General features: G+C 36.4%; 1 protein-coding gene across 1 annotated transcript in view; it reads right to left on the bottom strand.

Moving 5' to 3' along the window:
* The window catches only part of dpy (fibrillin-like protein dumpy), a 297194-nt gene that overhangs the window by 36298 nt on the left and 244951 nt on the right, over positions 1-15945 (bottom strand). The window contains exons 55-58 of the mRNA XM_089103158.1: positions 15727-15927; positions 7583-7780; positions 5898-6494; positions 1126-1320 (exon numbers count right to left, since the gene is read on the bottom strand). Coding sequence (XP_088959284.1) covers positions 1126-1320; positions 5898-6494; positions 7583-7780; positions 15727-15927 — 1191 coding nt within the window. The remainder of the gene's footprint in view (positions 1-1125; positions 1321-5897; positions 6495-7582; positions 7781-15726; positions 15928-15945) is intronic.

Here is a 15945-nt window from a genome sequence, read left to right as displayed (position 1 = left end):
TGTATATATATATATATATATATATATATATATATATATATATATATATATATATATATATATATATATATATATATATATATATATATATATATATATATACATGTGAAGATGTTCCGAGGGAATTGTCCAAAGATATTTTCAGCGGGGTTGGTATTATTTGGTGGATTTTTCCGTAAGGGAGAGGGGGGCTCAGCAGGAGAAATTCTCCTTGGATGAATTTTACAAGGGAGAAATTCTCCATGGGGGAATTTTCACCTTGAGAAATTTTCCAGTGGGGGGGGGGAAGAAATTTCCCCAGAAGGTGGATCTCCGGAATGATCTGAGAAAAGATAAGAAATTACAGTAAAAACAAGTCTTTTTTCAAATGAAAGTAGGCTAAGGAGAAATTTCAAGGCAGAAATATCCACAGAAAATTTTCCGGCGGAATTTTTAGTGAGGATGACCCTCATGCCGACCATACCTGTCGAGAGGAACTCTCGTAGGAAGATAAGCCTTAAGCTCCCACAAGTAGTTTTTTTTTACTGTTAACATGTTTTTATGAGTTTTGTACTTTCATACTAGTTCATTCTTTATGGATGTAGTAAATGAATTGTTTTTCCTTTTCATTATATTTGATGTTAACTGACCACTTTGAAAAAGGCTTACTAGTCGTAAAAAAACTAGTTATATATATATATGTATATGTATATGTATATATATATATATATATATATATATATATATATATATATATATATATATATATATATATATATATATATATATATATATATATATATATATATATATATATATATATATATATATATATATATATATATATATATATATATATATATATATATATATATATATATATATATATATATATATATATAAAACAACACTGCCCTTTCATTCATAAATAGAAAATACATAAGTAAAGGGCCAAAGGATTAATCAAAACAGTGAATAAAGTATCAGTGAATCACTGTCTTGAAATTTTTGTTCATTAATTTGATATCTTATCTTATTTTTCAATAATATTCTAAACGAACATATTCGATTGTTTTTAAAATATGGGTGGTACTGCCCACTGTGGCTACCATGTTCTTTCACTCTATATAGACGTTGTATTCTTACTAGCCAGAGTGCATTCTTTAAGAGGATCTCCTCTGAATCCCTTGGGGCATAAACAGATGCCACGGTGGTTTGCAGCTTGGCAGATGGCATTTTTGCCACATCTGTCGCCACTACAAATTGGTTTACACATTCCAAGGTTACATCTTTCACCGTCTCCACATTGCGAATCTAAGCGACAATCAGGCTCAGGCAATTCTGTAGAGGAAAAAAGGAATATTTTTTAACTATAACTATAAATAAGACAATATATACAGTGTGGTGCTCAATTCTTTTTGGAAGGGAGGTATATCTAAGAAAAATGAAAAATGTACATAAGAAAGACATAAGACATAAGAAAAATTTTACACTTTGTATAGTAATAATTATTAATGATGTTTAATAAAATACAACAATATATAATTCAAAAATCCAAAAAGAGATATTATGAAATATAAAATGAAATAAAAAAATACATATATCAATACTTTTATACCTGAAATGTAGAAAAACAATTATGCTTAAATCAATGGTTTTATACTTGAATATGTAAAGAGTTTGTTATGGATAACCTGAACAAACACAGGTTTTGTACCGGTAGGATTTTAGATGATATTTGAATCATTTTGTTTATACAGTTAAAAAAGGCTAAAGAACCTCCGGAGCCATTTCTGGCGCAGAGGGCGTCGAACCGGCGTTTCAATTGCTGGGTGTTTTTACAGGGACAAGTAGCAAGCTTGTCGACCAAAATTGTTGCGGCGGGGGTATTTATATAGTTACCATATAGTTGCCTATATATTTATATAGTTACAGTAAAGTTACCTATATATTTATATAGTTACCATGGGCGTAGGCAGCATTAGGCAGCATATTGTCTAGGGGGGGGCAGTCGATAGTGTGATGGAATTTTATCAACTGCTTTTTCCAAACCATCTGCTTTTTCAGCCATATCTAATGTAAATTTGAAGGTTTAGTGGGGGCAGCGGCCCCCCCCCCTCTCTACGCCAATGATAGTTACCATATCTGCATCAATACCACCACACTGGGAATGAACTATTTTCAATTTGGCAAGACAACTTAAAGGGAAAAATAAATTGTCGGATATTTCGCCCTTAAGATTACAAATTTTGACCCCTCCCCAACCCTTCCAGAAAAAAAACATGCATATCTTCTGTTAAAGTATAAGTGATAGAATCCTTGGCTTACGAGCATTTATAAAAACTACATTTGCGGACATTAGACAAGAACAAGAGGAGACTTTAAAATTAATCAGTTTTATTAGTAATAATTATATTAGTTTTAATAATTACCTAAAATTACTTTAGTTATTTGTTATTTTTATTATATTATTAATAACCTATCAACTATTTAATTATTTTATTTAACTATTATTCCATTTTTAATATTAATTTTATGTGTATATTGTACCACAGTTTCATGGAATGTATATGAGATTAAAAAAAAAAAATCAAAAAACACATAAGGTTAAGTAGAGACTAAGAGTATTATTAAGTTTCATCCATGAAATGAACCAAAGTATTTTGTTATTTTTCTATCGTGTACACGAAGAATAATTACTTAAAATCCCGGATAGTCTCGCTAGGGGACTTATTAGGGGACCCTATAAAGGGGGGCCCTGTCGAGCCGTCCTAGCCGAGTGGACTGGTGCACTGGATTTAGGATCCTTTGTCCTAGAGGGCCATGGTTCAAATCCTAGTGTACCCAATTATTTGGTTTGGGCCGAGAGTTAGTGGCGTGACTCTGTAAGCTCAGCCAGAGTCGACTCAGCTCTAAATGGGTACCTGGGGAAGGTAAACGGGAAGGGTGTGCGGAAGCACAGGATGGCTAGCCCCCATCTGCCCATTCCACTTCCTGGCTGAAGGGCCTTGAGACGGAGATCAGCACCGTTGGTTCGGACCTTAAGGGTCTAGTGTCGCATCCTTTTTTTTTAACTATAAAAAATATTTTGTCTTCAAAGGAAAGCTCAGAACTTACATTTGAAGTAAAACAAACGCAGCTGACGCCTGAATAAATAAACTTTAATAAAGGCACTAGAAAACCGATACGATGTCTGGGCTGCATGGGTGCAAAAGGTCAATATTTTAAGGGAGGTTAGAACATATGTTCTGGAGGGGGGACATTGTGAAAATAAGAAAAATAATGTTTTATTGTTTTGCAAAGGTGTTTAAGTTTTATATTACTTACTTAGAAATAGGTCTTCCCACGTCGGCTGGCGCATAAGGCGACAACGGTGCCTCTCCATGACGATCTCTCTTGTGCTTTTGACCAAAGTTCTTCGAGCGAAAGTTTTATATATTTGTAGAAAAGTTCTTAAACTTTTTATTTGAGGGGATACTTTATTGCTATTTTGGGATTTTGGCTATTTGGAATTTTGGCAATTTGAAATTTGAACCATTTTTTTGCAGGGGAGCCCATAATCCCCTTATTATATTTCCACTGTTGTTAAGCATAAATTGTGAAATACTAGCTGAATACACCATAAGGTTTTTGTAGTCAGTTTGTATACGTTTTAACAAGTTTTCTCTCCTCTGTTGCATTGGAGATATAGCCCAATTACACTAACAGATTATTATTATTTTATATATTATATACTTACTATATAATTATATATTATTATTATTATATACATATCCAAACATCTGAGTTTTTATACAATTCAGGGTGTTTTCTCACAGTTTTCTCGTTTGACGGCACTTTAGTTATGTTTTCGTGGGGAGAAATTCATTTTCCATTGGTATCAAGTATAAATTATGGTTCATTAGCTATATGCTACTGCGTAGTATTTAAAATGAGAACTACAAGCAAAAATACACTTTATAGACATAAATCGACTAATTACATTTTTCTTTAAAATATTAGAAGAATAGGAATTCAAGAGCTAACACCAATCTACTCATAATAGAGAAACCAAATCAAGTTTAAAAAGCTCATATCGTTTCTTTTTAAATAAATTGCATTGCTTTTTTACCTCTAATGAACCGTACAAAAAACAAATAAAAAAAAATCCATTATCCAAAACTTTAGAAAGTTTTATAAGGTTTTGAAGCCCCAAACCCTTTTCAAGAGACTCCTCAGACTAACTTACGACCTACGGGCTACATACCCCTATTTTAGTCTATATGACAGGTGGCAGCAGTGAAAGTACAAATACCCCTAATGTTGTTCAGCCTTCGCAGGTAGCAAGGAATAATCATTTTGATATCTGTCATATAACATCAAACACGAGAATATATGTGCACATCATCTATTGAATACTAGTCCCCTTTTATTTGAACATTTTGCAATTGCTTACCAGATTATTATGACGCATGGTGTTGTACCAGATTTATTTACCTCAGGAACCATAACACCTATACTGAAACAATGAAAAGACACAAGAGAACCGTCTTCTTGTAGACTGATAACCATTTCATCTGTATTTTGCAAGCTTTTTGAATTGTTAATAACAGGTGGCATTAGGAAGTGTTGGAAGGACCCTTCCCACCAGTTTGGTTTCCTGTCAGGAATGGGATGCACTCACACATTACATGTTGTAGCAAATGTTTCGTTAGATGCGCACATTTCTAATGAATCGCTGGTTATTTGGGAATACGACGTACGCCGCGCATATGACTTGGTCATACATGCGCAGATAATGCTAGAATTACGGAAAAATGGTGTCGACCCAGCTATTGTTCGACCTCTTTATGATCTGTATCGCCAACTAAATGTGTGTTTACGCATTCCTAATGCAAAACCCACGATGAAAATCCACGTAAAAAAAAGGTATTAAACAGGGGACAATTTCTTCGCCAAAGTTGTTTATTAATAGTATTTCCGAGGTACAGTCCAAAGTCACTACAAGCTGTGTTCTAAGAAGAATAGATGTGACCATAGTTGGATTTGCAGATGACATCTTGAATTTTTCTTGGCAAATAACATCCCTAGAAAGTAATTTTAATATCCTGTCACCTCAGTATGGTGATATTGGCCTTAGTTTTAATGTATCAAAATCGGAAGTAATGCTGTTTAATTGGAATAAATCTGTTCCATCTCACATTCAACTAGGATCTCTGTCTATTGAGCCTGTAAAGTCACTAGTATACTTGGGACTGCCCATCGGAGACACACTGTCATCTACCCGTTTGCTAATCATCACACACATAGAGCGTAAAATTAGAACTGCGAATGGGACCACAATTTCTTCGAAGAGAAATCTTAATAGGTTTTCACTGGCTAGAATTTATAATGCTGTCGCGCTGCCACATATATTATTTATAACACCATTTTGGAAACTTCTGCCTAAAGAAGATAAATTTATAATCCGTAGAATTTTCTGCAGATATTTGAAGTTTTTGCTGCAAGTTCCATTGAGAACGAGTAATTCGTACCTGATCCGGCGATATGCAGTAACTGATCCATTTTCTGCAGTTAATCAGTTGCTTGACAAGTATTGTGCTAAGTTGGAGGGTAGCAGCCATCCTTGGCTACCTCTACTCTAGTCACTTTGATTGATGTGTATGTGTATTTGCTTTGTCTGAACCATTAAGTGTATGTTTTTTTTCTCTCTTTCTTTTCTGTTGTTTTTTTTTTCCATTAATTTCTGTATTTATGATGGGTTTAAAAAATAAATTCAATTCAATCGCTTGTTTAAATTGAAGATAAATAAAGTACCAATCACAAAAATGAATTAAAAATACCATAGGATCTTAGGAGATCCGTCAGTATATGGTCCCTCCCCCCTCGATCAAAATGTTAAACATGGAGTATCAATTTACAATTCGTTAAAATCTTACCTGCTTCTGTGCAGATTCCTTCCTTATCCAAGAAGCTGTCAACGGGACACTTACAAACAACTGTCCTCAGTGGATTACCATTAACAACCTGACATTCTTGTCCACCACCACACCTTCCTTCAACACAGGGATCAACACAAACACTTTTGGAGCAAACACTCCCAGCAGCACATTCAAAATCAACTGTACACGTTTTATTGGTCAACTGAGATGAATCCTTCTCAACCACTCCTTTTATACACTGAATATAAGGGTTGCCCTCCGTGTCTTCTGGGCAAGCGCATTCTGGAACATGATCCTTAGCTATACACTCTGCACCCCTGCCGCAACTAGTATCTGTACAGGCTTTTGCGCAAACGCGGCTCAGTCTGTCACAAATTTCCTCAGTGCCGCAATCGTCATGTGTCTGACAGCTGACGGTAATACATGATGTAGATGGGTCGCCTTGCATACCAGATGGACAGTAGCACTGAGCTTTGTGGGCTACAACGCGACACAATGCATTCAATCCGCACGTCTCAGATGAGCATGGAGTTAAGCAGTGGTTTGTTACACATGCGCGATCAGAAGGACAATCTAAATCGTTGACACATTCGGCTGAAAATAATAATAAATAATTGAACAAAATATATTTAGTTCAGTGGGGTCAATTCATGAAAATTAGGGGGGGGGGGCAAAATATATATTCAAAATATAGTGGAGAGGGATTTTCTTCAATAAAAATACCAAATACAAGCATTTCCAATGAAATTATTTTTACTTTTTAGTCGATTTTGAAAACGAGTGAGTAAAACGTACATATCTATTATGTCTATGAATATATATCTATCTATTACAATCGACTTTTTATCCTTCTCTAAAACTAATAAGTCCATGGTCTTCTTTAATGTAAAACTTTGTCTTATCTAAGATATAAGCCTAACTTACCACAGGCAAAGGTAAGTGTTCTTACCACTGCACTATCAAGTCTTGTATACTACTACTACTAAAACTCACCACAGCACCAAACCGCCTGAGGCCAACACAGCTACGAACGCTCCTCCTTTATTCAAAATTTATTCAATGCCTCCCTATTTACACCCTCTCAAGAAGTTCCCATTTCTCTTAAATCTTTCCTTACGACAACCTTTCACCTCATTCACAGACGACCCGGTTTTGGTTTGGAACTAGACGGTTGGCCGACAAGGACAATCTTTGGCAACCTGTCATCCTTCATCCACAGGACCAAGCCATCTCATCCTTTCTCTCTCTCTATAGCCCTAGAAAGCGGGACTGAATCCCATTTTTCGTACAGCTTACTATCTGAGATATGGTCTGTCAGTCGGATATCTAAAACACTATAATAGTGTTTCTTTTATACTTTTTACTGTGTCCAAACACCCGTTTAATTTTTTATTTTTTTTTTTTTTTATTACAACGAAGAGCATCCAAGAAAGAGGGATTTTGAGGTTATATTTTTGCGCTGTCATCAAAAGTGCATAGTGACAAAATTCAGAAGTGAGTAAAGATTCAAAGGTGGTAAAAAACGGCTCACAAATTTAACAAATTTATGTAAGAAACAAACAAAAAAGGCACATAATGGTCAGTGAATTGAGGAAAATGAGTTAAAAATAAAAAACAACACATAAATAAATTAAGAAATAAATACGTAAATGCAGCAAGGCTAAATAAAAAAAAGAACTTACGCGTAAAACACTGGTCGCTTGGATCTCCACCCCAACCATTAGGACAAGTGCAAACTGGACGATGTTCAATAGTACGGCAAATGCTTCTCAAACCACATGGATTTTCGGTCAAACATGGCTCAGTACATATTCCATCAACACATGCTTTATCATCTTGACACTCTTCATCTACACTACATTCCGGCTGGTCACGTGACACTACAAGATTTTAATGGAGAATTAATAATAAATAATATACCAGCTACAAGTTACCGGCTTTATTGGCACTAGCCTATTGGCCTTTTTATCATCAGTTATCCCTCGTCCGCGAATGGGGTGGAAAGAGGTAATAAGGAAGGTTTTCAAAGAAATTGGAACTTCATGGGAATGGATGAAGGGTGGAGCTTTGAATAGATTAGGGTGAAAGAGGAGTATGCACCAGTGTTGGTAACATGGTACAATTGTACCGTTTTTAGTACAATTTGGAGGTCCTGAAACAATACGGTACATTTGGAAATTCTTTTGGTACAATCAAATTTTCTAATACATTTCGGATTTACTTGCTCCTTTTCGATTCGTGTATCTATTCAAGTTTCAGTTAGTCAAAAATTTTCTTCTTGTTGTGGCAAAAGTTTAACCTACTCTTTAGATGGTACAAATTAATCTCTTGTGGTACAATTTTAGTTGAAAAACCGGTACAGTTTCTTTTAAAGTGTTGGCAACACTGGTATGCACAGCTTATTTGGCCTCTGGCTGAAGCTAGTTATCGATACATTATTATAAGTTATTGACAGTTTATTGGGAGAAGTAGGGGTGGTCAGTAAGCGGTTCAATGAGAAAAACCCTTGAGGAACTGAGAACAAAAATTAGCTTACGTTTTGCCTATAGTCTTCTTCATAACCCAAAACAGATACATCTCTCCCAGGTCATTTTACCCCTAAGACCCTCCCTTCCCTCGTTTTGTTTAAAAAAAAACCAATTTACCCCAATAAAGCATTCGATAGAATGCTTGCATTTTACTACTGATGACGGTCACTGCATGTGTGACCAAAATATCTGGTATTTTTGTGAATTTATATTTTTTGTTATCATCATCACAGTCTATTAAAAGGATTTGTCCCTATTTGAACTTTTATTTATCGTGATAGAAAGATACAGGACAAATTTTCTTTTCTATATAGTTGGAATTTTCATCCCTCTCAATCTTTCTTCTTTTTTTTTATCACTATATTGGTATTTGAGCCAGGTAGTAGATGACACGTTGAACCGTTTTTTAGTATGGGAGTTACTGTCCCCTTGGAAACCGTATAGGTTTAAATTAGAGGCTGGCAACCTCAGCCCCTAAGTATTCCACCGTTTTTCACCTCTGATCAAAACAATTATCATCTTTGCAATACAAAAAACCATATTCAAATTCCTTTTACTCCTTCTGTAAGGTCAAACTGCAATCCTTTAATAGCGAGTCATATTGTGTGGAACAAGTTGCCTGAATCAAATCGAAGGTGCTGATTCATGCTCTTCAAAAAAAATATGTCGAAAATTTGTTGGCTTCTTAGAACCTATTCTATTTCTAATTTATTTTTTTGGGCACAGGATTCATTCGAGTTTATATAACCTATCTAATTCATTTAAGTTTTGTATTCAATGTTTTTTTTCTTTTCTTCCTTTTTTCTCTTCCCTCCGTAAGTTAGTCGGCGACTTTTCTTTGACTAGTGACTCGTACGTGTTCCCAATTTTACAGGCCAAAGAGCCTTTGGGGGAACACTATAGCATGGTATTGTATGTATATTTAATCATAGATATATCTTATCTTAGGATCGACGAACCAGTTATAGTCGTATTAGAGGATCTATTTTACATTCTCATTGGTCTTGTAACGCTCAAAGATTTTAATGGAAAACTAATAATATGTTCTCCTGTTTATTTGAACATTTTGACTGTTTTTAATTATATTCCATTATTGTTATGTTTCCTTTCGCCTTTTAAGTTACGGTAGTGTGTTAATGTTCAAAAGGTGCAGAATTTTTTTTATGATTTTTTTTTAGGGGGGGGCGCCACCTTTTGTTCTCCAGTTAATCAGATCACAATTCCTTGCTTGATTTTGGTTCAAATAAGGTGTACCACGACTATTTTCTGCACAAAGGTGGTAAGCAGGAAAATAATTCCTGCTTAATTTTTTTTCAAATAGATTGAAATATGTCTACCTTTCAGCTAAAAAGCTGACGCAGAGAGGGGGAAATGGAGGGGCATCGGGCCCACTTAGATTTTAAAAATTAATATTTATTTTTTAAATAAAAAATTAAAATAGCGTAGTTTTTATTGTGATATATTTCGACATATTCTATGTTGAGATAACAACCGTTCACTCTCAGACGTCATGGGTAAGCCGTCAAATCTTTATCCAAATTTTATTATGAATTTTTTTCGGTATAACTTTACAAAGAATCTTTTCATTTCATAACACACTGTTTTCTTAATAAGATTTTTTTTTTCTTGCTCACAAACATAAAAAGATAGGAACATAATATGCCTACTAAGGAACATAATAAATCACAAACATAATATGCCTATTAAGAGCCATATTTTTGAACTTTGTTCTGGACTAAAGAAAGCTTTCTAAAATAAGCCCTCTGGACATGAAAAGGGGGTTCATAAGCCAGATTGGTTGGAGTACTGCTCAATGGCTCATAGATCAAATCTGTTAGAGAGAACGGACAGCGGATCATAGAGAAGGTCTATTAGAGGGGTGGCCTTACAGTACATTAGTAACGGGCAGTGGTTTATTATTTTAGACATTATTGGCTTCAAATTCAATAAAAAAAGCGATGTATCTATAGATGATTTCAAAATTTTTAGAAGAGATTAAATTGCAATACAAAAAAACGCAAAGATTAAATACAACACATGCACTGACAAAGGAAATTCCACGTATTTTATTTCTGGAAGAAAGCAAGTTGAGACCTGACATGCAAAAATAAAGCTAATGACACCTCATGCAACACCTAGATAACTTGAGATAAAAACTGAAAATTCAAGGAACAACAATCTTCAGCCTAAAGTAAATGGAATAGATACAAATAATTTTGAGTGTCTAATAAATGTGTGAAGGACTAAAAAATCTAATCCCGAATAGTACGACGACTGAACAGTGTGGAAAATCCCGTTCTTTCAAAGTGTATTTTAAAACTCTTAGTGAGCTCCAACAATTTCTGAGTGTTTCGGTGATTATTGGCTACGAGCGTCTACCTGCTAATCCGTTTAAGTTCTTGCCAAAAAGATGCTATAACTGTCACAAAATCGGTCATCTCGCGTCCCAGTATACGGCTGAACCTGTATGCTCTAGATGTGCCTCAAGTGAACATCGTTCTACGCGAGATGAACCATGCAGACAGCCGACATTCTGCGTTGAATGCAAAATCGGCAGTCACACGTGTTAAAGTGTAAAATGTCCCTCAAATAGTAATCCACAAAAGAAATGAAATCTGAAGCTTATGCAGTTAAATGTTTATCGTGGAACATTAATGGCTCGTTCACGAATAAAATTTCGATCTAAGATGATGTTTTTGAGCAAAATGAAGTTGTCTTTTTACAAGAACATTTCGTCACAAGCCGCAGTAAAAGTATTCTTAGTTTTAATAGTTCAGTATCGGTCTATTCAGTTTCAGCGAAGCAGCTAAGTGGAAAAGGGTGACCTTCCGGTGGTATTGCCACTTTTGTTCGTTCGACTCTAAGATCTAGTGTATTTGAAGTCAATGATAATTTTCTGGCGATTCGTGTTGAGGGCGGTGTTTTTATTAATGTATATTTGCCTACAAATTACCATGATGAGCGTTCGGAGCGTGCTTTTACTTATTCTAGTGATAAACTCGGCCAGTGTATTAACCGTATTAGATCCTTAAGCCTTGAATGCATACCAGTTGGTGACTTCAATTGCGACTTGAATGAACCGCTCTTATCTAGGTCTTTACGTTCTACGTTGTTGCTTAGTATTTTTGGAGACCAGTTTGACCTCAAGTGCAAAAATTTAAATTTTACACACGTACACACCTCAATGTCACATCAGATCTCGATCCCGTCGTTGCGTCCGCAAATCTCAGGATTTCGCCTGTCAAGGTTGTGCTTGATTTTCAGCTGATCACTTACCAATACAGTTCTCAGCCGATATTCCTTGCCACAGCTCAGATACACAAACACAAACAACTTCAAAAACACCTCCTAGGTCTCGCCGTGATTGGCGTAAAATTAACCTTGTTTTATTTCAAGAAGAAGCCGCCAGAGTCCTTAGTAAGATCTGTGTCCCTTTCCATCTTCTCTCTGGATTAACTGCTCTTTCAAGGGAGGAAACACAACTATCAGTTGACTTTTATTGCGCAGAAATTGGCCATGCCCTTCGCTGTGCTGAAAGAGCTGCCGTCCCTCTAAGTAGACCCCGTCATCATAACCTTCCAGGCTGGTCTGAAAATCCAGAGTTAGTGGATACCCATTCTAAGTCTAAATTTTGGCTTCAACTTTGGATTTCTTGTGGACGACCCCATTCGGGGGTAGTCAATTCAATCCGCCTGCTTACAAAAAAAAAATCGCAAAAGAGCTAAAAGCTCACAGAAAAAAGATGATTGATATCGAATCTACAAGGGCCAAAATTCTTCTCTCCTTTGGCGTTTTCTTTCTTCTAAAAGCGATGAGTCTTTATCCGCAGCTGCAATCCCTGATTCTGAATGGTACGCATATTATGGGTCAGAATTTTCGCCTCCTGACCCAGCCCTCAACGAAAGATACGAAGCTGAGTTGAACGACTTCTTAGATAGTTGTCCTCGGAGTGATTATCTTGTAACGGAGGGAGCTGTATGTAGGACCATCTCTCACCTAAAACCTAAACAATCTTTTGGGATTGACGGGATCAGTGCACTCCATCTAAAAAGTGGTGGGCCCGCTCTCATTTGTCATGTAACCCTCCTAATGCAGATTATCCTCATTCAGGGTATTGTCCCAACCACTTTCACAATTGGAGATCTTACGCCAGTTCCTAAAAAAGGAAAAGTTACCATGCAATGCTCCCCTTTCCGTCCAATCATGGTTGCTACCACTCTCTGCAAGTTATTTGAACTTTTATTCGTAGATGAGTTTGAAAAACTGTGTTGTAGTCCACCAAGACAATTCGGTTTCCAACGCGGCATTGGTTGTGCGGAAGCACTCCATGTCGTTGCATATGCACTCCTGGATGCACACAAATCAGGAGAAAGTCTTGCGATCGGGGGCTTAGACCTGCAGAGAGCGTTTGATTCATTGATTCACGCACGTATGTTGCTAAACTCAGCTAAAAGAGGAGTGAACTCAAACATCATCCGGGTTTTCCGTGATATTTATTCTCACCTTCGCGTGCGACTCAAGCTCCCTCCCGATAAAGGCCTTCCGCCAGCCCAACGGTCAGCCTTGATACCAGTCCATAAAGGTGCCCGTCAGGGAGCAGTTTTATCCCCCAATTTCTTCAATAACTACATTATTGAACCTCAAAACAGCTGTCCATCATCATGCATTCTCAGTTCCATTGACATCTCCCTAGTATACTATGCCGATGACACGCTGAATCTCAGTCGGACGCTTAACCGCCTTTCAGAAATATTCTCATGTCTGCAGTCCAACTACGAGAAAGTCGGTCTGAGATTTAACTCCCAAAAGTCGGAAGTTTTGCTTTATAATTGGATGAATGACCCTCCTACTAATATCACACTAGGTGATTGTTCAGTAAAACCAGTTGATAAAATAGTATATCTGGGGTTTCCAATAGGTTCCTCATTACAGTATACCCGTTCCCTCCTGATCTCACATCTTGAACGGCGAATATCCAGTTCCTATTCTTTGATTGTTAAATCCACTCTGAGATTTAACCGTCCACTACTGGCAAGTATTTACAACGCTACCGCTCTGCCACATATATTGTATGTGACCCCTTTCTGGAATTTATTGGCAAAACGTGAAAAGCCTAAAATCCGCTCTATATTTTTCCGTTTTGCAAAGTACCTACTAAAATTGCAACCTTGGACAAAAAATAGTTTTCTGATTCGGCGCTATAACCTAGCTGACCCAAATCTAGATGTTGAGACACTTATTAGCCGGCAAAAAACAAAACTAGCAATTCTAAAGCACAAGTGGGCAAGTTTGTTTGTTTAATTTTCCCTCTTATTTCCCTTTTTATTTTTTTTATTTATTTTATTTTATTTTTTTTTTCTCCTTTCAAAAGTTGTTGTCTTTAATGCTATTTTCGAATTAGTTGTTTTTTATGTTGTAATCTTTGAGTATGCTATCTTTCAGTTTCCGCTTTTTAAGAAGTTGTTGCTTTTGTTGTTATTATTATCGTTTTGTTTCCTCTTTTTGTATTTTTGTATGCTCTGTCATTGTACATTTATTGTATACGACGGGTTTTCAATATATATTATTATATTATATTATATTGTATAATTGCACCAACGTAAAACCTCTTTTAAGTAACACCACTTTTCGCGGCGTAAAACCACTTTTAAGTAACTTCAGATTCTCTTTATAATCTAAGCAGTTAAAGCTCACTCAAATGAGGATTAGGTGAAATTAATTGGCTCGGGTATGTCCTTGAGATACCCACTGAGTGCTCTAGAGTTTACTCAGTAGAGAGATCAACTTCATTGGCTTAGGCTTGTCGTAAGAATGTCCAGCGAGTTTTAGGTGGTTAGGGTCTACTCATTGAATGATTGAGACAGAGTGGTCTCAGTTGCTTAGGTAGAATCTCAGGATGTTTGATGAGGATTAGAAAAGGTTAGAGTCCATTCAGTATGTCAATAGAAAATTCAGCTTAAGTGGCTTAGGCTTGTTGTAAGAATGCTCAGTGAGTTTTAGGTGGTTAAGGCCTACTCATTAAATGATTGAGAAAGAGCGGCCTCAGTGGCCTAGGCATAATCTCAGTATGCTTGATGAGTATTCGAAGAGGTTAGAGTCCACTCAGTATGTCGATTCAGCTTCAGTGGCTTGGGCATGTCTTCAGGATGCCCACCGAGATTTCTAGCTGGTTAAGGCCTAATTAGTAAGTGATTGAGAAAGATTGCCTTCAGTGGCTTAGACATGTGTTCAGCATACCCATTGAGATTTTTAGCTTGTTAGAGCCTACTCAGTGCGTGATTCAGAAAAAGTGGCTTCAGTGGCTTGGGTATAACCTCAGGATGCACAATGAGTGTTAGACCCTATTCAATATGAAGATTGAGAAAGAGTTACTTTAGTGGCTCGGAAATGTTCTCAAAATGCCCATGATGATATAGATAAAATATTTTTATCAGATAGTTGACAAGGGAAAATAAGCAAAAAGAAGTTAAAGAATGGGACTACAAGATTCTATTTAAAAAATAAACACTTTGTTGGGAGTTGGCCAAAGAAACTCATTTATGGCGGGATGGGAATTGAGTAATAACCACTGTGTCAGACTTCGATGGCTTAACGATGGGAAAAGTTACTAGAAGATGGTTAATTGAAAAGGCTGTGTACTTGAGAGATTCAACACGATAGACCTAATTTCATCTCAAGTTCGGAGCCAGAATGGGAATTTAGCATAAAGGACGTCGTCATGGGCGAAGAAAGGTTTAGAGCTTAGTTATATATTAAGTAAAATCAAACATATGTCTCATCCTACGCAAAGAGAAGGGGTAACTGATAAGAGTGCGGATTGCGCTAATGCAGAGGAAAAAATCAACACCATCTAGCATTCATCAGGCGACACTTGGCTTTTTTTTTTCAGTCCAATAATAAGAATAGTTAATTTAATTAGCGTAATTGGTAAAATTAGGATAGCAATAAGCTTCTGATGAAAAATGCCAAGTGTCACCAGCGCTAGATGGCGTTGATAGTATTTTTGGGCGACGCTAGCGCCAGTTTCCACTTTTATAAGTTTCTCATACTCTTTGATCCTACTTTTATTAGCTTTTTTATTTTATTTCGATTAAAAGAGGGGCGGATACAGATTTTTATTATTATTATTTTCATCACTCTATCCTTGTAATTCGTGCAACTTTCTACTTTCTAGGAGGGGCAAGCACGTAGTAAACTGAATAAAAAATTATTTATAAGTGCCTTGAACATGCTGAATAAAGAAAAAACACCACACCCAGGCCAAAAACTGGATCAGGGACATGCAGTAACACACAAACCTGGATCACATCCAACGAGGGGATTTCCCGTCGTACCCGTTGGACAGACACAATAGGGAAAATGCTTGAAGGGCTTACAAACAGCTGACGATGGGCACGGATTGGCAACTGTGCATGGATTTTGACATTGAGTGTCCAAACAGGAATTAATCGAGTTACAATCACCATCGCCTTCACATAGCCGAGAAGGACGTGGAAGAGCTGAATAATAAAGTATAT

Source organism: Artemia sp. Qi Xiang Cuo, chromosome 17 (genome assembly GCF_049724085.1).
Source record: "Artemia sp. Qi Xiang Cuo chromosome 17, ASM4972408v1, whole genome shotgun sequence".
Taxonomy (NCBI): Eukaryota; Metazoa; Arthropoda; class Branchiopoda; order Anostraca; family Artemiidae; genus Artemia; species Artemia sp. Qi Xiang Cuo.
The sequence above is the reverse complement of the archived record's forward strand: the minus strand, read 5'-3'. Positions and strand labels throughout refer to the sequence as shown.